This window comes from Trachemys scripta, chromosome 13 (genome assembly GCF_013100865.1).
Source record: "Trachemys scripta elegans isolate TJP31775 chromosome 13, CAS_Tse_1.0, whole genome shotgun sequence".
Taxonomy (NCBI): domain Eukaryota; kingdom Metazoa; phylum Chordata; order Testudines; family Emydidae; genus Trachemys; species Trachemys scripta.
In genome coordinates, this window is record NC_048310.1 from 43,686,927 (window position 1) to 43,709,002 (window position 22,076).

Consider the following 22,076-nt stretch of genomic DNA (forward strand, 5'->3'; position numbering starts at 1 on the left):
GGGTTCTCCCAGAGGGGAAGGTCTCTGGGCTGTTTCCCAACCCACATGGTGAATCTCTGAGGCGAGAAAATCCACCAATAAGTGCAGGACCCACCAAGATAGAGGAGGAACTTTCTCACAGGCTATACCTGTAAACCTTCATACAGTGTGATCTGGTTCGCTTAGCTGGGTGCAATCAAACTATACACATTTCCATACAGTCAAATGCAAAGTCCAACCTGTAGGAACAAAGAATGCCGGCCATGCTTACAGGATGGGAGGCTGTATCCCGCAAAGCAGTGGCTCTGAAAAGGACTTAGGGGTCACGGTGGAGACAACCAAGCATGAGCTCCCAGGGTGACGCTGTGGCCAAAAGGACGAAGGTGATTCTTGGATGTATAAACAGGACTATCAAGCAGGAGTATTACCTATGTGTATAGCACGGGGAGACCACTGCTGGAACATGGTGTCCAGTTCTGGTGTCCATATTTCAAGAAGGGTTCAGAAAAAGCTGCAAAAATCATTAGAGTACTGGAAACATGTCTTATAGTGAGAGGCTTAAGGCGCTTGGTCTATGTACCTTATCAAAAAGCAGATGAAGAGGTGACGTGCTCATGGTCTGTCAGTACTTACATGGGGAGATTTCGGAAAGCAAGGGGCTCATTAATCCAACAGATAAATGCAGAACAAAATCCAGTGGCTGGAAGTGAAACTAGACCAATTCAAACTGGACATAAGACACACAACAGTGAAGGGAATTAATAATTAGAACTACCTGCCATTTCAGTGGTGGATTCTCCATCACTGAAAACATTTCCATCAAAACTCATTGTCTTCCTGAGATGACCACAAATTCTTGGGCTTAATGCAGGAATTACAAGTTACATTTTGTTTTGTTTTTTGCCTTGTTTGATGCAGGAAGGACAACAAGGGGACCCCATGTGATCCTTTCTGCTCCTAAGATCTACGAATCTAGGAACTGTGCCCAGTTTTATATTTTGTAAAATAATATTGCACTTTAAGGTCTGGTTGACAAGTTTCTGTGTCAGATGTAGAGTTGGGCAATTATCCTAACGAGCGCTGTTTGCTCCAGAGGAATACTGTATTGTGTTTGGGTGACGCTATGTATTTAGTGGGATAGCTCGAAATACAATCTCTGATGTATAAAGGTATCTTTACAGTTCATGCAAAAAGTGCAAGTCAGATATTTCTGGTTGGCATTGTTGTACATATTTGCAATAGGCCTTCTACATTTCTTCTTTCCCTTTCTGTAATTATTTTGGGTGGTGATCTAGATAGATTTTCACCATTACTTTGGTGTAATTCTCCAGAATTGCCTGAAACACCGTGCCCAGTTAGCAGGGGTTCTGGGAAAGGGTTAAATGTGTCCTGCTGACTCACAGAGGTAGGTGACTCATTGCTCCATCCAGGAGATGGGAGTGGCTCAGTGGGGACAGAGGATCTAGGGTGCGAGCTGAGCAGTTTTGATTGAGGGAGGAACTCTAGAAGCATCCCAGCCTGGGGAGAAGGTTGTATTGTTGTTCATTTCCGTGTTCATAAAACCAAACCCTGAGAAGGGGGTGAGTTTGGACTCTGAGCGCAGGTTGGGAACAGCTCCTGTTCCCAAAGTGACTTCTCAAGCTGGTGAAAGACCCTTACCTTGGGATTCCCTGTATCTTTGTTATTTTGGGATGGATGTCAGCAACCTGAATTCCATGCTAGGCAGGTTTTTGTAGTGGACTACAATATACACACAAGCAGCCAGTGGTGCAGACACATGCCCATAGAGTATGAACGCAGGCCCGCTCCAAGACACTGCAAATGTGGTATGAACAGAGGCAGCCACACACAGACAGATGCACACGTTGTACACTCAGGCAGCCACATACACAAGCATATGGCAACAGCACGTAGCAGGCATAGGGGCACTGGAGAGACATCCACCACGGACTTACACACACAGGAACACAGATCCATGCACAAAAATATACAGGTGCACATGGTACATGACGGGAAACACGCCTCTGCAAAGGCAGCTACAACACCCTGCACACCCAGACATGCACACACAGCCAAGCACACGTGGTGTGCACACCCACCGCCAGGCGCACATGACAGGCACACATTGCCATGCAAAGACATGTACACCCAGACATGCACACACAGGCATGCGCAAACAGCTATGCACACAAGTACGCACCCAGAGAGACACTGTGCATGGAACGATTTCCATTCACAAAGAATGAAAAATGTCAAGAGCATTAGCTGCCTCCCCCTTCCCCGCTCCCCCCCCTCCAACATCCTGAGTGTGTCTGCAGTAACACAATGAGCCCCTGAGGAGCTGTGAGTGGAATCACTGAAGGAAACTGCTGGCTGTGTTTCCTCTCTTCAGCCCAGCCCTGTCCTCTGAACCCTGCACACAGCGGCTGGAGCCATGGGCATGTCTGCAGAGCAGGAGGAGGACTCCCGCAGCCCCAGAGGTAATGAGAACTGCAGCTCGAGGGAGGGCAGCGGGGCGCAGGGCTCACGCAGGGACCGGGGTGACTCCCTGCACTGGGATGAAGCCTGTCTCCAAGTCTGGGGGGGTTCTCAGTCATCTGTCCCTGGCCAGGATCCTTTTACAGCCAGGGTGGGGTGGGCTCTCCTGCCCCTTTGCAGTGAGGATGGGGGTGATCCCCTGCCCCTGGGGGGAGGGGTACATCTCCCCTGCCGGCCAGCTGGGTACGTTTAGGATCGCTGCCTGTGCCCTGGCCTTGGGAAGAGTGATGGAATGGGGCAGGGGGCTCATATGGCAAAGCATCTATTCCTACAGTGCAGTGTCGAGGTGTTAGGCCAGTGTTATTTAAATGTCCCAGGACTGGGGCTCCCCTGGGAAGCTACTCCACAGCCCGGCACCCCCTCACTGGCAAGCAGCTTTCCTCAGTAGCCAGCCTGTGTCCTCCCTTCCCGTCATCCCCTTGCCCCTCATCACAGCCCCGCGACCCTGTGAATAACCCCTCGGCCTGCGCGGCGCTCCCACCCGGCAAGCTGCAGCCACCGCTGCCCCGTGTTAGCCGGTTTGTCCCAAAGCTCTTTCGCTTTCCTCACAAATCCATCTCCTCCTGCCCCCGGGCCCCTGGGCTGCCATTCTCCCAGGCCAGAACCCAGCCCCGGGGAGCCCTGCCGCTAGGCATGGGCACTGTGTCAATAACTACTGACAATCCCACAGCCGCAGCGTGGGGGGAGCTGCTGGCGAATGGGGGGGCATGGAAGTGACGGCAGAGCCAGCACCGAGTCTGGGGAAGAAGAGGGCAGGTGCCAGGCAGTGTCCCCAGCTGGGGCTGCGCTGCTCCGCAGACGAGGGTGCTAGGACCTGGGGAGGGCTGCTCTGGTCCACAGACCCCGTCTGAGTCAGGCACACAGAACCAGGGTCGTTAGGAGACACCCGGGGCCATGCGCCCTCCAACCTGCATCTAGGCCGGTTTGGGGAACCGCATTTCTCCCCCACTGGGGCTGGAGCTGGGGGTGGGCAGCGTTCAGGGCACGCCTTGTTCCTAGCTCAGCTGAGCTGCCCCTCCCTGGCACAGGTGCTCAGGGGAGAGGCTATAACCGGCTGCTGGGGAGGCAGCGGTGGGCGATGCCGGGGGAGGGACAGGCTCCATGCCCGGTGGGTAGGACTGGACTGACCCCAGCCTGCCACGTTCCCAGCTTGGGCACTAAGTCCTTGCCAGCCGCGGCTGTATCTTTCCTGCTGAGTCACTGCCCTGCTCGTGGGCCCCTATCAGCGGCTCCCAGACGGCAAACCCCCAGCACGGGGCACCGCCACCCTCTGTGCAGCCATCACATGGGGAGCACGAGCTCTGGGGCAGCCTCGAGGGGCTGTGTGGAGTAGGGCTGTGCACACAGGCAGGCTGAAGGACACCTGACAACTCCGTCTGGCTGTCCCCATGTGTATGTGTCCATCCCTCCTAGAGTGTGCCTGTCCACACGTGTGTCTGTCTGTCCCTGTCCCCTGCTGTGCGTCTGGCTGGCCTTACGCGCACTTTTCTAGGATTTTATAAGGTCTCTCACCATGGTGGTAGCTGGGCGCTCGTGTGTGTCTGCCTGTCTGTCCCTGTCCCCATGTCCGTGTGTACAGGCGTGTGTACGTTCACACCCAGCTTCCTGTGCCTCCGTCCTGGGGAAGCAGCTGGAGTGGAAATGCTCTTCCTGTCTGCGAAGGAGACGCTGCCTCCGATTTGTTTTCTTAACGGATAACGTTGCCCCTAGATGAGGAATGGCCAGAAGCGGAGAAGGCTGAGAAGTTAGCAAGAGGGGCTGCTTTGAAATGGGCCTCGGGGGTGTTTTACCGCCCGGACAAGTTGGAGGGTCTGGGACACTACCGGAGCCGGGAGGCCCAGCGGAACATCTCGATCCAGTCCCGGCTAAAGGTGGGTGCTCATTGCAGGGGGCCTCCTAAGGCCCGGGATTCCTTGGCCAGGGGAGCGTATGCCGTTTTCTAACACTTCGTCCATTCGAAACCTATTCTCAGCTGGTGCTGTGCAGGATAGGTTGGAATTGTTCGCGTAGGGGGCCCAGAAACATACCGGAGCCATTTCCCAGCACGAAAACACGCTAGGACCCTGCTCGGCTTTCCCAGAACCCAGGCCTGGGCTTTTTCTGGTTCTTTCAGGAAACTTGCCTTTAGTGTGAGAAATTGCAGGCGCCGAGGCTTGTGGGAAAAGGCTGGAACCTCTCCCGCCACACCAAGGGCAGGCTGCAGGGATAGCGTTGAGCTGGGGCCACGTCTGCCCCAAATCACAATGACCCTACAGAGGCCGAGGCGTTCTGATCACATGCCCATGACTTGACTTCCTGCCCTGTGAGCTCAACTTTTCAATGTAAAAAAGGGTGTGGGGGGGCTTAACTGACCCATAAGCCTCACTCCCACTACCAGCTCGAGTGGAGACCCGAGCGTCATTCCCGGGCCCAGGCAGCGGGGCTCACAGCACTTGCTGTGCTGGGGCAGCGGGCGAGGGGGACGATCTCCTGGCTGGACTGGGTCTAATGTCTAAACCCAGGAGCCATGCGGAGGAGAGTGGGTACGGAACGGTGCCGCCACGCACGGCAAACTCCCCTGGGGCAACGGCGGCTGTGGCTGCGACGTGCACCTCATGATTAACATCCGAAGGGGGGCAGCCTCCTCCCCAGCCCCCCAAATTGTCATCCTCCCCCTGCCTACACGTCCGTTCCCCCCCCATGGACATACCTCTCCCTCGCAGTACCGCGGCCACCTGCCCCTCCCCCAGTATTACACGGACCCTCCCTGTACCAACCTGCCCCTCCCCCAGTATTATGCCCACCACCCCACAACTGCTGCCCCACCAGTATTACTCCCATGCTCCCCACACCCACATTATACTCCCACTACCAGATACCATCAAGAAGTCCCTGGATCAGAGAGTAATTATGAGTTGGTGGTTGTCTGGAGGGGCTGTGTAGGAAGGGGCTAGGGGAGGGGGGTCTGGAGGGGCTGTGTAGGGTGGGGTTAGGGGAGGGGGGTCTGGAGGGGCTGTGTAGGGTGGGGTTAGGGGAGGGGGATCCAAAGGGGTGTATAGGGTGGGGTTAGGGGAGTGGGGTCTGGAGGGGCTGTGTAGGGTGGGGATAGGGGAGGGGGATCCAAAGGGGTGTGTAGGGTGGGGCAAGGGGGGGGTCTGGAGAGGCTGTATAGGGTGGGGTCAGGGGAGTGAGGAGTTTGGAGGGCCTGTGTAGGGTGGGGTCAGGGGAGTGAGGAGTCTGGAGGGCCTGTGTAGGGTGGGATCAGGGGAGTGAGGGGGTCTGGAGGGGCTGTGTAGGGTGGAGTTAGGAGAGTGAGGGGGTCTGGAGGGGCTGTGTAGGGTGGGGTCAGGGGAGTGAGAGGCGTCTGGAGGGGCTGTGTAGGGTGTGGTTAGGAGAGTGGGGGATCTGGAGTGGCTGTGTAGGATGGGTTAGGGGAGTGAGGGGGTCTGGTTGGGCTGTGTAGGGTGGGGTCGGGAGTGAGGGGGTCTGGAGAGGCTGTGTAGGGTGGGTTAGGGGAGTGAGGGGGTTTGGAGGGGCTGTGTAGGGTGGGGCTAGGGAAGTGGGGGGGTCTGGAGGGGCTGTGTAGGGTGGAGTTAGGGGAGTGGGGGGGTCTGGAGGGGCTGTGTAGGGTGGGGTCAGGGGAGTGAGGGGGTCTGGAGAGGCTGTGTAGGGTGGGTTAGGGGAGTGAGGGGGTCTGGAGGGGCTGTGTAGGGTGGGGTTAGGGGAGTGAGGGGCTCTGGAGGGGCTGTGTCTAAGATAAGGCTGGGGGAGCGTGGTGGGGGTGGGTTGGTTCTCCCCATATCTCTGGGGCTGGGCATCGCTCACCATCCCTGCCCTGTGTGTTGCCAGTCGACCGTGCAGTCGCACCTGGAGGGGGTGAGCTCGGGGCTGGAGCAGCTGCGCTCGGCAGCAGGGGACGTGCGGAGTGTGCGCCGGGACCTCTGCGCCGTGCGATGGCACCTGCTGGGCAGTGCCGAGAGCTTCCAGAGGCTGGCGCCGCTGCGGGCTGTGGTGACAGAGCACGCGCAGCTGGCTGCCGTCGTGCGGGCGCTGCCCCAGCTCTCCTCAGGTAAGAGGCACCAAGCCAGGCCTCAGCGTGCCCTGGTATGCGGCACAGCTCCTGCCAAGGCACTGGGCCCAGCTGCCCTGCCAGCTTCGAGCCCCGCGGCTGGCTGAAGGAGCCAGGTCCCGGGACGCTGTCAGGCAGGGGCTGGAGGGAAGGCCCAGCCGTGCTCCTAATCGCAAGGGCAGCCAGCCCCACGAGGGCATCCCCAACCCCAAGGCTTCCCAGGGCTCCGCAGTCACCCCACAACGGTGTAAGCCTGGCTATGCCCCGTAGCCACGTGGTCCCCAGCAGATGGACGCAGGTCTATGAACAAGATCCCTGTTGGCAGGGAGAGGGGCATGGGCACATCCTGCTCCCATAGAGCCCTTTTGGCCAAGCACGTCCTGGGAGCGCAGCTGCCTGTCTGGCGACAGTAGGACTCAGGCTTTCTAGCCAGGAGCTCCCTGCTCAGGGACTGCCAGTCCTGTCCTGTGCCCACCCCACCACCTGAGCAGCTGCCCAGCGTGGTGCCGGGCACAGGCAGACAGCTCACACTGCCTGTGGGGGGCCGCAGGAGGTTTCCAGGGGGCCTGCTCAGAGGGTGTGTCTCCTCCTCACCTGCGCTGCGCATGGGATCCCGTGTTCCCGGTGCTGGGCCCTGCTGCTGTCCGTGCAGGGCAGCCGGGCGCCGGCTCCCGTGGGGTCCAGGCTGTTGGATCTCTCCTCTCCACACAGTACACGAGCTCCTTGCCCAGTCCCTCCATCTCCTCCATGGCCAGCAGCTCCTGGAGGCCCATGCCGGGCTCATGGCGCTGGAGCGCCTGCGGGACGACATCTTCTCCCAGCTGCACGGCGGCAGCAGCCTCCCAAGCGACCAGGCCCTGGGCGTGGTGGAGTCCTTCTTCGGTGGCCTGCAGGAGCTGAGCGACGCACTGGCCCAGCAGCTGTGGCGTGTCGTGGGCGGCGGCGTGAGGCTGGTGCAGGAGGACCCGGCCCTCTTCGTCTCTGCCGTGCGGATCATTGAGAGAGAAGAGAGTGTCGATGATGCCCTGCTGCTGGGTCCCCATGCCCACCGCTTCCCTGCCCCCGGGCGCCCCAAAGCCTGGAGGCAGCGGTTCTACCAGGTCATTCAGGAGACCATCGCTGCTGCCCACTTCAAGGCCGCCCACATGGACGTGAAGGGCCCGGGACTGGGCCGGCACCTGGCCACGCTGCAGAGCAACATCCTGGCGGAGCTGCGTGTGGTGAAAGACCTGATGGTGCAGTGCTGCCCGCCTCACTACGACATCCTCAGCATCTGCACCCGCATGTACCACCGAGGCCTCTCTGACCACCTGCAGGACATCCTCAGCGGGGACCTGGACAAGCAAGAGATCTTCGTGCTCCTCAGCTGGGTTCTGCATGTGTACCAGAGGTCAGTGCCAGGCCGGGGGGAGCTCAGGGTGTGTGTGAGGAGCCCTGGGCTGGCGGGGGGTGTGTGTGTGTGTGTGTGTGTGCACGCATGCGCGCACACCCGTGGGCGTGTGGAAGTTCGATTTGGAAGTCATCCATCTGCCTGGAGCACGTGGTGTTACTCACTGGCTCCTCTTGTTCCTACCCGCAGCCCAGAAATGATGGGTCACCCAGACCTTCTCCCCGAGGTGGACGTGTCAGCTCTGGCCCCCCTGGTGTCGCCAGAGGTGGTGGAGCAGATGGAGAGGAAATACGTGGGGAAAGTCAAGGTGAGTGAGCTAAGGAAGATGTGTTAGCAAGCGTCCCACACCGGGCTGGAGTTACCCATTTCGGGGAAGGCGTGGCGAGGGCCCAGCAAAACCTGAAAGTCAAGCCATGACAGTGTGTCTCTTTCCCCCCGCACCCCACACACACAGCGCTGCGTGCTCTGCTGGGCCCCTCCTCCCCCGTTCATTCGCCCTCTGCCCCGTGCCAAGCTCCCTGCAGTGGCGGGGCCAGGAAGAGCCCGTTCCGCAGCCCCCAGGTTCAGCTGTGTTAATATCAGTCTTAGACAGCCAGGGCCGGCTCCAGCACTTCTGCCGCGATCAGCGGCGGCAGTTCAGAGGCAGGTCCTTCGCTCCTAGAGGGAGTGAGGGACCTGCCGCCCCCGAATTGCCGCAGGTGCCGCCCCTCTCCCTTGGCCGCCCCAAGCACCTGCTTGTTAAGCTGGTGCCTGGAGCCGGCCCTGTAGACAGCGTTACGCAAGGCTCGGGGGCTGGCACACAGACCTCGGCCAGCTTAGGGCAAACTCAGCAGTAACAACCGTTGTAACCATTGGTTAAAGGTACAGACGAGAAGGTAAGGTGGAAAGATGGGAATAACTGTCCTTCCGGGCAGGGCCGGCTCCAGGCACCCGCTTCTCAAGCAGGTGCTTGGGGCGGCCGCTCCAGAGGGGGCGGCACGTCCAGGTATTTGGCGGCAATTCGGCAGATGGTCCCTCACTCCGCCTGGGAGTAAAGGACCTCCCACTGAATTGCCGCTGCAGATCGCGATCGCGGCCTTTTTGTTTGTTTGTTTTTGGCTTCTTGGGGCGGCCAAAACCCTGGAGCCGGCCCTGCTTCCGGGGCAGAGAGCAGAAGTTAGTAGGGACGGGCTGGAGCTATTGCTGCTGCTGGTAAAGTCCGATCCTGTTTGCGAGAAGACAAAGCAANTGTCGGCCGGCTAAGCCAGACTCTTCTTGGACAGAAGGGAAAAGGAGAGCGGTAGGGAAGAGGGAAGGAAAAGGGGGGTGACAAAGTCTCCCCTCCCAGCTGGTGTTGGGGATTGATCTGGGTCCCTCTCTCTGGCCCGGTCAGGTCAGGACCTCTGGCACAACGACGTCACGATGAATCCCGGGGGCCCAGGAGACAGCAGGGGTGGCAGCCTTGATGGTGAAGCCCACTCCCTCCATTTCTTTCTGTTGCCAGCTTCCCCCCAGCGTCTTTCGGAGGCCCCCAAGGGAGCAGTGGATGGAACAGCCCAGCCCCTCATTATTCTGGCCACTAATTAGGCTTCGTTTCCGACAAGCCCATTTTGGTTAATTGATTACCCGGATCTCTTTTACCCGGCCTGAGCACGACACGGGCCTTGAGCTCTCTGAACCGGGCGCTTGGGTTGGGCGGCGTCAGGCTCCAGCTCGCTTTCGCGCCGTTCCCCACCACCACGGGTTCTTGTGACCCTTCAGGAGGGTTCTGCCAGCTCCCAGCTAAGGCAAATGTGGAGTTTCCCCAGCAGCCCTCGCTGCTGAGAGTTTTCCTCCTTAGTCTCCACCGTGGCCTCTTCCCCGGCTGCCCCCCGTGGGCACAGCCCCTCTGTCACTGCAGCCGTGCCCTGCTCCGGAACTGCTTCTGTGCCCTCCCCAGGCTGGAGCGACTGAGGGGGAACAGAGACAAACGCTGCTGCCCCCTGAGCCACGGCAGCTAACGAACATGGCCCTGACCTTGCCTGCCCTGTGCCGGCTCCCGCCGCACCACGTCAGCGGGATGCCTTCCTTTCCCAGCACATGGTGGTGCTGCCTGGAGAGACAGACTTACCCACCAGCCTGAGCCATCCTCTCATCTCTCCTGCTGTGCCCCCATCCCCTGGCTTCCCCTGTGGGCACAGGCCCCTGTGGTGGGAGATACCCTGGTGTTCCACTAGCGGGCGCTAGGGCACGCAGGGAGGCACATCGGCGAGCTCCGCCAGGTGTGGCACCGGGAGGTTCGTGCCCTTCTGCTTTGAATCCAGCCGGGTGCCCCATGGGCACTGGCACCCAGACAGCGCTGGCTGTGAGGAGAGGCCTGTGCCAGCCGCCAGCCATCGTCTCTGGGCTCAGGCTGCTCCACGCTTCGCCTAGGGATGGCCCGGCCACCCTAGCTAGGGGTGCCAAGGCTGGGATCCCCTGGGCTGCCCTGCGCTGGTGCTCCAGGCCTGGCTCACCGCAGCCCTGCACACCACTCCCTAGAACCGGGCAGGGGGTCCGATAGCGTCGAGTGCACGGCGCTGGGAGCCGGGTCTGGGCCCCAGGCCTGGGGGCTCTGCGGAGGCAGCGCCGGGAGCGTAGCTGGACGTGGCTCCCGCCTGGAGCTTTTCCTCTAGTTCTGCAAATCAAGGCTTATAGATCAATTTGGGGGAGAGGGGGATGGGCCGTATCTCAGGAGCCCTGTGAGCAAATAATCCCAAATGTTCACCCTGGCCCTGAGGGGGCAGCCCGGTCTGCAGCCCCATCTCACGGCGCACGTGTTTGTAGAGCGGCTCGGCGTTAAACATAAGCCCCGTTGCAGTCTCGGCAGTAGGGTGGCTGTGGCCACCCCAGGGCGTTCAGAGCACCTGCTGCAGAGCAGGGTCCCGGCCTCCCGTCTCACCTCTTCGTCCTCCCGTCGGGCAGGCCAGCGTGACTGAGTGGATGCGGCGCACGCTGGAGGTGGAGTTCAAGGAGTGGTTCCGAGAGGAGGAGCCAGAAATGGATCATCTGGGCTTCTTCCAGTCTGCCCTGCCCGTCATCGTCATGCAGGTGGGCAGGGCAAGGGGCTGGGAGTGCCCTGTGAGGGGGTCGGGCAGGGCATTGGGGCTGGAAATGCCCTGTGAGGGGGTCGGGCAGGGCATTGGGGTAAGGGGCGCCATGTGAGGCCGGGCAGGGGGCTGGGAGTGTCCTGTGAGGAGCTGGGCAGGGCACAGGGTGCTGCCCCCAGTCGTGGTTCATTACCGGAGCACTCTTGGCACGTCAGGCTTTCCGCCTGCAGAGCTGTTCTGTGCCTAGGGCCTGTATCGCGAGGGGTCACCTAGAACCCTGGGGCACCTGCTCCTCCATCCATGCTCATGCCCTAGACCTTGCACTGGGCTGGCCTGGTTCTGGGCTCCCCGGAGGACCTGCCTTTCCCCCCTCAGGAGGGAACTCTGCCCGGAGGGTCAGTCCTGCCGCTCCTGTACTCATTGGGCTGGGGGGGTCTCCCCTGCAGTAGCTGGGGTGTGCTGGGCTAGGGAGGTTGCCCTCACAGCTTCTCAGATCCCTGGAGCACCAACCTGCCCTGCCCTGCCTGGCACTGGGGCAGCACAGGAGCGAGGCCAGCCAGCCCAGAGCTGGGGGCCGAGGTGTCCAGCCTCACTGAGCGAGCAGCGCCGGAGCCCCGGCCGGGGACGTGGGGGGGCCTGCGGACAGGGCAGTGACCCCGTGTCCTGATTTCCCTGCCCAGATGCTGGATGAGAACATCCGGGTGGCCTCCCTGGTCACGGCCTCTCTGCAGCAGAAGGTTTACGCTATGGCCATGGACGAGCTGGAGGCCTTTCTGATCAGGTCAGTGGTGTCCTTGGGGTGTCCTTGGGGTGCCCCCCCAGCTTCCTGAGGCCGGCCTTCCCGGGCAGGATGGCAAAGGCTGGCGGAATCCCGTGCCGCCCATCTCGGCCGGGGTGGGGGTGCGGCAGGCCAGGGTACTGCCGTGTGTTGGAGCGCTGGGCCGTTCCAGGGTCAGGCACCCAGGGGCCGGGACCCCCTGCACTGGGATGCTCCACGCCAGGAGCTTCCAGACAGCACCACGGAGGCTGGAACGCCCAGGCTGAGCACAGGCCAAGCCGTGCAATGCCCGACGGGCGCCGGGCAGATCTGCCCAGCCGCGGGGCTCCGTTTCACAGCCTCGCCCACCCAGGGAAGCCCGGGTCTTCCAGCGGCTGCTGCCAGGGGCAGAGGGCTCCCATGGAGAGTGTCCCCAGTGCCCTCCAGCTCCAGGGCCGGTCCCCTCTCTGCCAACCCTCACGGTCCCATGTGCTCCATCCTAGGCTGCGGGAGGCCCTGGGGGACTGCGGGAAGGAGCACCAGAAGGACCGAGCCATGCCCAAGCATTACATCTCCTACCTGCTGGCCCTTCTCAACAACAACTTGGCGCTGAGGTAACCTGGCAGGGGACTGGCAGCTCTTTCCCTACGACCCACCTCTTCCCCAGAGCACGCGGCCCCCACACTGGGCACAGATCCCCCTCACTGCTACCCTAGAGCCCCCGCCCCCAAGGACACGAGACCCACTGATCCTCAAAGCCCCTGCACTCCCGTATTGGCTCTGACCCCTTCCCCAGAGCCCACGTCCCCACCATTAGGCCTGATTCCTGGCCCTCCACTCCTTGTTCCCCAGAGCTCCTCCCCCCATTCCCCAGAGCCCATGCTCCCCTTCTCCCAGGCCGTCTGCCCCAGCTGTCCATCCCTAGCTCCTTCTTCTCCTTCCAGCTCGTCCATCTCCACTTTGCACCCCGGCAGTGCATCTCTTGCCAAGCCCGCTGAAATCCCCTCCTCCCTGAAGACTGCGCTGGACAGGACCCAGAAGAAGGCCTGCCGGCTGCTGCTGGAGGAGCTGCTGCTGGATTTGCAGGTACACATGTCCAAGAGGGGCTGCAGGGAATAGCGCAGGGCCAAGAACTGATTCCCTGCAGGACCCCCCTGGAGACACCCCTGCTAGACAAGGATTCTCTGTTTACAGCTCCATTTGGAGTTAGCCAGTTTTCAACCCGTTTAATGTGGGCCCTGTTAATGTTATATCATTCTAGTTTATTCATCAAAACGTTATGCAGTACCACGTCGAACACCTCACAAAAGTCCAAGTATATTACGTCACCGCCATTACCTTCGTCAACCAAATGTGTAACCACATCAACAAAAGAGCTCAAGTTAGTGTTGATAGGATCTATTTTCCGTAAGCCCATTAATGGCATTACCCTCCTTCCATTCTCTATTGAGTCCTGTGTCAGCTGCGCTGTTATCTCGCCTAGGAATTGATGGCAGACTGTAGCAACCCAGGTCAGCCCCTTTACCCTTTTAAAAATAGGGCCCAACTATAGCTTTCTTCTGGACCGTTCCCACCGCTCCAAACTTACAGAAAATCAACGCTAATGTGCTGCCCCACAGACCCGGGCAGGCTACGGTGTGAGGAGAGGCCGTCAGCCAAGACAAAAGGGATTCTTTTAAATTTGTAGGCCTTTATAAGGGAAAACTCCCATCTTGTACCAGGAGCATAAATAATATAGACAATTGCAAAGACTTACTACTTATACTACACCACAGGCTACCCACTCATTAACCTCCGTGAGCTCATACGCGCTGTGCCGCTAGTACAAATGCATTGTTGTCAACAAGAACAAAAGCGATTTCTTACCAATACCCCGTGTCACTTCATAGAACTTTTCCTCTCCTTGGCTGTAAGTCCAGCTCCACTCTTGCTGTCCTGGTCTTTGTTCTCTTTGGCTTGAAGTGCTCTGTAGATTCGATATTCCTGTGGCAGGACCTCTTTCCACTGAGTTTATCCACAGGCGGGGGCTCTTCACCTCGCCGGCCCTCACTGGTCCATTAGGCCCCTTTGAATTGTATCCATCAATAGAAGTTCAAACAGTCCCTCTCTCCGTTCATGTCCTTTAGGGCCCTTGTGGGTGGGCTTCTCGTTTACTCTTCCAGGGTCTGTTTGCGCAGCACAGCTTCCACCACTTCCATTTCCTTTGTTTCCCTTGATTCTCTCTCTCCAGTGGGGCCGTAGATTTGATTTCCCTCCACGGCCCTGCTCTAATAGGGCTGCTCACGTATCCAGCTCTATTTTTTCTGCTTCTTCCGACCCGAAACCTTTCCTCTTTTCCTTCTTTCCTCCTTCTCACGTCCCAGTTCCCTGCGTTTGTTCTCCTGTTATTTTATCACTTCCCCTCCTACCCAGGTTCCGGTTCACCCGCTAGCTCAGCGCCTCAAGTCGTCTCCTTCTCGAACAGCTTTTTCCAGCTGACCCTTTGGGTGGATTCCAAGCCCCCTCCCCAGCTCGAGCTGCCCTCGCCTTGGCTGTCTCTTTCCCCAGGGCAGCATTCTGTCCTGCTGCATCGCAGCTGCTAGTGCAGGGATGGGGGTTACTACACTGACAGGCCAGCAAGCTCCTCGGCCAGCTCTTTAAAACTCTTGGATGCAAGTTATCTGGACCTGCTGTTTAACATCCCACTGAGATACTAGTGGAACGGGAGCGAGCCGATCCGCATGGGCTTGGAGCCTCCACCTGACACCTTGTGGGTGCTGTGTATGTTTCAGCCCCTGTACATGCAGCTGCCGTCCCGCAAGTGGCTGTCCGGGGCCCAGCTGGTGAACAGCATGTGCGAGGTGATCGACAAGTACACGAGAGACTTCTCCCACGTCAGGAACCCCGTCTTCACGGTACAGTGCTCCAGGGGCGCCGGGCGCCTCTCCTTGTAGAGCCGTTGGTGTGGCTGGCTCCCCTTGGGGGGGGTGCATGCTGTACCCTGGGAGGGGCGTGGTGCTGACCATGCACCCTGGGGGAGCGCCAGGAGGCATGGTGCCTCCCACTGGGATTGCGCCCTCTGCATTGGCCCTGGGCCCGTTGGTGGGATGGGAGCAGGGCCAGTGGGACCCGGGGAGGCTGATTTGGGGGGGGGGGGTCAGAGCAGTTGGTTTTCAGACTGGAGCTGCCCCTCTGCGGGGGCCGGGCGAGGTAGAACATTCCTGCGTCCTGGCTCCTTTCCAAGGCGCAGGTGACAGTGGAGGCAGCAGCTCTCCGCAGGCAGGAGCAGCAGTGGCACAAGGGGTGGCCCCAGAGGGATGGGCTGGAGAGCAAGCCAGCCCCTCCCCCCCACCCTCAGACCCTGCCCCACGGGGCCCAGCCACTGGCGTGGGTAATGGAGTCTGCTGGCACAGCCCGGCCACGGGGAAGGGAGCAGGGCTGGAGAGTGAGAGCAAGGAGGCTGGGAGGAGCAGGGCGGGGCTGGAGAGAGGAGGGGAGAAAGCCGGGGGGAGAGGGGGCAGAGCACTGGAATAACCTGCCCCAGCTGCTCCTGCCTGGCCCCAGCAGTGCCCGGCTGCCGGAGGGCTCTCTCCCCACACCCCACAAATGCAGGCACGGACGCTGTCTGTAACCTTCAGGAGGCCTGCTGGGCTCCTGGCCTGTCCCGGCTGGTGGGAAGATGGGGCTGGGGCGGGGGGTCATATCTGTTATTGGACTCGCTTCTGGAAGTGAGCGAGACGAGCTCTCCAGCTCCCCAGAGCTCTTCGTCGGGTCTTCAGCTTTGGGAGACAGCTCGGTTCACTGCCAGGAGACACCCCCGGCGCTCAGCCGCCCGTTCCTGTCCTGAATCGCACCCCAGTGCTGCCGGCGCCACCCCCGGGGGTGCCCTACGCGCTCCTTCCCCCTCCTGCTGGGATCACCCTGCAGATTCTTCCCTCCCCCGTAGACAACCAGCCAAGGTGCCGTAGACACGTAGCCGGGCCCACCCGCCCTCGTCACGCTCCCTCCTGCGGAGATGCCCAGGCTGCTGCGGTGCTGCCGAGCGGTGCCAGGGGCTGCCATGGCTCCCTGCCCTGTGCTGCCATGTTGCCCGCAGGAATCCCACTCAGTCCACATTATTCCCCTGTTTGGCTGCTGCTGGCTACGGCTGCCCCAGGTCCCCCTCTCCCCTTTGTGTCTCACTGTCTCCTGCCGGGGTCTAGTTCCTGCTGGCCGAGAGTGAGCACCTGGTCATGACTCACTACGTGCGGGCGCTCATGGAGAAGAAGATGGTGTGCCGGAGCGCCGAGGAGCGGAGCCAGCTCGCCACCCGGCTGCTCCAGGACGCCGCCCAGCTGCGGGAGCTTTTCCACAACCTGGTGAGGGAAGCCGCACTCCCAGAGACGCGAGGTCAGCCCTGTGGGTCGGTACCGCCGGTGGGCAGTGGAGGCAAACGGAAACGTTTCAGCCACACAGGGCGAGGGAGAGGGAATTGTCTGCTGCCGTCCCCAGTGGCAATTCATAGTCGTTCACACTGGCAATGAGTGATCATGGGGCCAGGGAAAGCATGTGAGAACAACTCTCGCCTGGTGGATCTAGGACGGATCTAGGTGGGCAAACTACGGGCCACAGGCTGGATCCGACCCACCAGCCATTTTAATCCGGCCCTTGAGCTTCTGCTGGGGAGCACGGTCTGGGGCTTGTCCCGCTCCGGCGCTCCAGCCGGGGAGCAGGGTTGGGGTCCACTTCGTGCGGCTCCCAGAAGCAACGACATGGCCTTCCTCTGGCTCCTACGAGCTGCCCCCGCCCCAAGCGCCGCCCCCGCATCTCCCATTGGCCAGGAATCGTGGCCAATGGGAGCTGTAGGGGCGGTGCCTGTGGACGGGGCAGCATGCAGAGCCGCCTGGCCGCGCCTCCACGTAGGAGCTGGAGAAGGGACATGCTGCTGCTTCCAGGAGCCACTTGAGGTAAGTGCTGCCCAGAGCCTGCACCCCTGAGCCTCCCTCCCGCCCCAATTCCCTGACCCAGCCCTGATCCCCTTCCTACCCTCCAACCCCCCCCATCCCAGCCTGAAGCACCCTCCTGCACCCCAAACCCCTCATCCTCAGCCCCACCCCAGAGCCCACACCCCCACCCCCGCCCGGAGCCCCCTCCTGCACTCTGAACTCCTCATTTCTGGCCCTGACCCCCTCCCGCACCCCAATCCCAATTTCGTGAGCATTCATGGCCCCCCCATACAATTTCTATTCCCAGATGTGGCCCTCGGGTCAAAAACTTTGCCCAGCCCTGATCTAGGATGTGGGAGCCCCAAGTCCCTGCTCCATTGGCTACTGAAATATACAAAGTAACACAGGTTCAGCAGGAGAGCTTGAGACAGCCCTGCTCCAGACTATCCCATAGCCCCCTGGATAGGGCACTCCTGCAACCTGGCAGACCCCAGTTCAAACCCCTCCTGGGGGAACTGAAACTGGCTCTCCCATGTGCTAGGGGAGGATGCTACCCACCGGGCCTAAGCTGATACGCCCACCTCTGGCCGCCACCTCCTCCGGCTATTTTGTGACGCGCGTCCTGCTTTCCTTTGCCTTTTATCAAAATGCCCGAAATCAAAACCAGTTTTTCTCGGCGGGTCGAAACGTTGCCTTTTGACATGCCTGGAACCTTTCCATCGGTTCAGTTCGGCCGAAACTCTTCGGTGACCATGACACAGATTCACGAATCCAAACCTGCTTTGGTCGGCCGTGAACCGTTTTGCCCAGCTCGGGTTAGGCGGTGTCCATCTCAACGCTAGGCCGAGCCAAGCGCTGGCTGCTGGAGTTTGGATCACCCCTCTCTTAGGCCTGGGGGAGGTCGGGCGTGGGCACATCAGCCCAGAGGGTGCTGGAGGATTCTCTGCACCTTGAGGTCTTTAAACCGTGAGCTGAGGACTTCAATAGCTCAGACATAGGTCAGGGGTTTGTTACAGGAGTGGGTGGGTGAGAGTCTGTGGACTGCATCATGCGGGAGGTCAGACTAGACTATCATAATGGCCCCTTCTGACCTTAAAGTCTCTGAGTCTATGACAGACACTGAGCTGCACATGTGGGTGTCGGGCCTGGCCGCTGAGCGTGTCTGGTGAGTTCTCTCCGGCCGGTGCTGCAGGCCAGCCTGCCAGCACAATGCTGCTCCATGGCTCCCTGGGGTGGCGCTGTGCGTCTGGCCTGCTCCTGACGCTCCCTGTGCTGGCTGGTTCCTTCCTGCAGGGCCTGGCCGAGAGTGAGCAGACCCTCGAGGTGATATTCGCCCTCCAGGAGCTCATCCGCCTCCAGGATCCGGCCTTGCTCAGCCTGGAGGTCCTGGGATTTATGACGAAATACCCCGACATCAGGTAGCAAACCCAGCGCGGCGGGAAAGGCCCGTTACACGGGGGGCCATGGGGAGGTCCTGCCCTGTCAGTAGGGGGAGCTGCCTTCACACAGGCTGTCTGAACCCCCACCCCATGGCATGCGTCTGGAGCACCTCTCCAGAGGTATTCGCAATCCTGTTCATCCCCGATCGCCACAGGGCAGAGCTCTTAGGCACTGCAAGGGAGAGGCCGGCTGGCGCTGGCCGCTCCACCCAGACAGAGGAGAGTCACCGAATCGGAGCGGCACAGACTGGCAGAGAGCAGCTCCTGGAGAGATTGTTTCCCCGCCGCTGAGCCCAGCCCAGAGCCAGGTGCCCGTTGTGCGAGGATTTTCACAAGAGTTTGGTTTTATTTCCAAATGTTGAACTTTTGGGCTCCCCCTCCCCTTTTGTTCGTTTTGGCCACGGAGCGAGATAAAGCAATGACTGGTGGCCAGGGGTGGGGGGTGGTGGATCCCACCCTCTCTTTCCTTGTGCTATGCTCTGATTCTTCCAGCGGCAAGGGCGGTTTGAAAACTCCCAGCACAGCCGAACAAAAAGAAAAGAAAAGAGGTTTCCCTGAAGAGCCCCCACTCCTTTCATTCGCTTGTGCTCAGGGGCCAAAGGGCTGAAAGGAGAGAAGTGAAATGGCCAACGTTCGATATTCCAAATCAGCCCAAACGAGAACATTTGGAAGAAAGAAAAAAGGGTTTTTTGCTTTTGAACAAAGTCTATTATTTAGCGACACATGCTCGAGCTTCGGTTTGTGGCTTTGCTGGCCGGGCGCGTCTCAGCCTGCCCCACACCAGACGCAGAAGGAGGGATGCAGCCGCATGACTAGGGCCTTAGCAATTCATGGTCCATTTTGGTAAATTTCACGGTCAGAGCCTTTCAAAACGCTTGAATTTCACGGTTTGAGATATTGAAATTGTAAATTTCACAGTGTTTGTAACCATGGGGGGGCCCGACCCAGAAGAGGGTCACGTGGGGGGTTGCAAGGCTAGTGGGGGGGGGTTGCAGTATTGCCACCTTTACTTCTGTGCTGCCTTCAGAATGGACGGCTGGAGAACGGTAGCTGCTGGCCAGGAACCCAGCTCTGAAGGCAGCGCCGTTGCCAGCAGCAGCGGAGAAGTCAGGATGGCGATGCCATCCCATGCCACCCTTACTTCTGTGCTGCTGGTGGCAAAAACAACAAGGACTCTGGCGGCACCTTAAAGACTAACAGATTTATTTGGGCATAAGCTTTTGTGAGTAAAAANGGGGTGAGCCCCCGGGGCCGAGGAGGTAGCAGCAGGTAAGGGGTTGGGCGTCTCAGTCTCTGCTTTCCTGTTCCCCACAGCGACGAGCACGTCTCCATCCTGCTGGATCTGCGGGGCGACGTCTCCAAGGAGGTCCGGAACGTGGTGCTGGAAATGATGGCGCAGAATCCACAGTCCCTGCCCGAAAACTACCAGCCCGTCTTCAGCAACATCCTGGTCCCGGCTCCGGAGCTTCCCTTCTGCCTTCGCAAGAGCAAGTGTGCCTGAGACACGCACGCCGCAGGCCAGCTGTCTGCAGCCCACCCTGGCCAGCGGTGTCTCCGAACGACGGACCTCCGAGAAGCCCTGGGTGGGGCTGGGCAGAGACGCTGGGTCTCTGCTGTGTGTGAGCACCCGTCTGGGCTCCAGAGACGGGGCAGGGAAAGCCTGGGCATCAGCCCTGCTGTGCAGGGAGGAGAGGGGAGACTTCCATACCCATTCCCCAGAGGCAGACACCTTGGCACCTGCTTTGCTGGCACCAGGGACCCTCAGCCCACTGATCCCCCTGGCCACGTAACCCAGGATGAGCTGAACCCAGCTGTAGGGCTGGCCCTAAACTGCTAAACCACCAGATTCAGCTCTGCCCATTCGGGTCTCCGGGCCTCTGCTCCGTGCTGCTTCCCAACTGCCCCCTCTGCTCAGCCCTCCCAGCGTATGTGCAGCCCAGAGCCTGCGGAGGGCACAGGCCAACCAAGGCAGGCAAGCATGGCAGCATCACAGAGCTGGGGGAGCAAAAAGGGAATTTCCCCAGGTCCAGCCACAACCGCCCCCTCCCATGCACCTGCGCGTGCCCAGGGCAGTCTGTTACCAAGCTGAGAGCAGGGCCTGACGGGTTCTAACTAGGCAGAATTCAGTTACTGATTGATAATTTTGATCGATAACATTGGTGTTTAAGCTTTTTTTTTTTATTTTGATCTATTTAAATGTTCACTGCTGCAGACAATGAGGGGGGGTCAGACAATAATTATTTACTGACAACGGCCGTTGAGATTCCACAAGTTAAAGCTTTAATACCGTTATAAGACAAACCATCAACATCCCATGTCAGAATATACCCAGTAAAGACCCTTCGATCAAACTCAAAGAAGAACTTCAGCAGCGTTGTTCTTCCTTTGCCGATCGGTGCATTTCTGTGATTATCAAGGGAAATATTTTTCATTGGGGCGGGGGACAGTGAAATCAACGTGTACTGATATCTACCAATTCAAATCGATTCCTTCCCGCCCTAGTTATAACACAGACAAATCCAAACTGTCTTGCAACTAAGGTTGCCAACTTTGTAATAGTTAAATCAGACACTCCAGCTGGAGTGCCGGAACCTCCCCTGCCCCGCCTCTTCCCTGAGACCCCACCCCCTTCACTTCTCTTCCTCCGTCACTCACTGCTACTCCCCTGGCCGGGATCATGGGAATTGCAGTACTCAGAGCCCAGGGCAGAGGTTGGATGATCCATCCTGAACTAGGCAGTGTCCAGATTGTCGTTCTGCTACTCGCCCAGTCAGGGTAGGTGTCTCAGCAATGCGGCAGGGCAGGGGAAAGGAAAGAGTCCCACTACATGGAGTAAAAGAAGGAAGTTCTTCCCGATGGACGTGTTGGGTTTTCGTAGGACGCTGAAATACCATGGCCAGGAGCATAGGCGCCGACTCCGGGGGTGCTCTGGGGCTGGAGCACCCATGGGGAAAAATTAGTGGGTGCTCTGCACCCACCGGCAGCCAAACTCCCCTCCTCCCTGGCCCCACCACCTCCTCTGCCTCCTCCCCTGAGCACGCCACCTCCCTGCTCCTCCGCCTACCTCCCAGCTGTTTAGCAAGCTCCGGGAGGGAGGGGGAGGAGCGGGAACATGGCCTGCTCTGGGGAGGAGGTGGGGCCGGGGCAGGGATTTGGGGAAGGAGTCAGAATAGGGCAGGGAGGGGGCAGAGTTGGGTCAGGGGTTGGAAGGGGGCGGGGCAGGGGCGGGGCCAGGGGTAGAGGGGGGTCGAGCACTCACCGGGATGAGTGGAAGTCGGCGCCTAGGGCCAGGAGGCAGGTTTTTAAACACGAGTGATGCTCACTGGACTCCTACAGGTTTGTCGACATGTTAACTTTCTTGTGGGCCAGCTTGAGAGGCTTTGCGTTACAAGGCCGGGGAGCCAGGAACAACCAACAGGCTTTGTTGCAAGTCCCCCAGCGTGTTAAGGTGTGTTCTCAAACCCACGCTGAGCTCACCTGTAGCAAAGCAGCGAGCGGTGCCCTGCCGGACCCCACTGGTCTGCTGGCTGCCTGGCTCACCTGGTGGCTGCCTGGGTGCCTCTATTGCTCTCGGGGCCTCCTCGCTGGATGTCGCCTCGCCACTGCCATGGTGGCGCGCCGCCGGGGGCGATTCCGGCTCCTGAGGAGTTCCCGTCCCCATGTCCCTGACTCCTGATTACTGCCCAGTCGGGCCTCGTGCTGCGCCCCGTGGGGAGATCCCGAGTTTTATAGCCCTCGGGGGAGAGCAGGTCTCCTGGGTCTGTAAGAGCGTAGCTGGCCCCTTAAATGAACTGGGGGCTCAGCTCTCCTGTTCCCGTCCAGCGGCTCCCGGCTGAGCCAGGTGAGAGGCTGGGGCAGCACCTGGGGCGTATCTGAAGTCCGGCAGGAGCCAGCGGGGAGGAGGGCAGGAGTGGAGAGCTCCCAGAGGCAGAAGGCAGTTCTGGGAGAAAGCTGAAGCCAGGAGAGCAGAGAGG

At 59.8% G+C, this 22,076-nt stretch overlaps 1 protein-coding gene across 1 annotated transcript; it reads left to right on the forward strand.

The window, feature by feature from the left end:
- Positions 1-2,413: 2,413 nt before the first annotated feature.
- On the forward strand, positions 2,414-21,043 carry EXOC3L1 (exocyst complex component 3 like 1). Its single transcript, XM_034788278.1, has 13 exons — positions 2,414-2,459; positions 4,228-4,388; positions 6,346-6,565; positions 7,277-7,955; positions 8,145-8,262; positions 10,878-11,003; positions 11,683-11,783; positions 12,263-12,373; positions 12,704-12,845; positions 14,531-14,653; positions 15,941-16,096; positions 17,957-18,081; positions 19,417-21,043. Exons 1-13 carry the CDS (start codon positions 2,414-2,416, stop codon positions 19,601-19,603), a joined length of 2,295 nt encoding a protein of 764 aa, XP_034644169.1. The 3' UTR covers positions 19,604-21,043.
- The last annotated feature ends 1,033 nt before the right edge of the window (positions 21,044-22,076 follow it).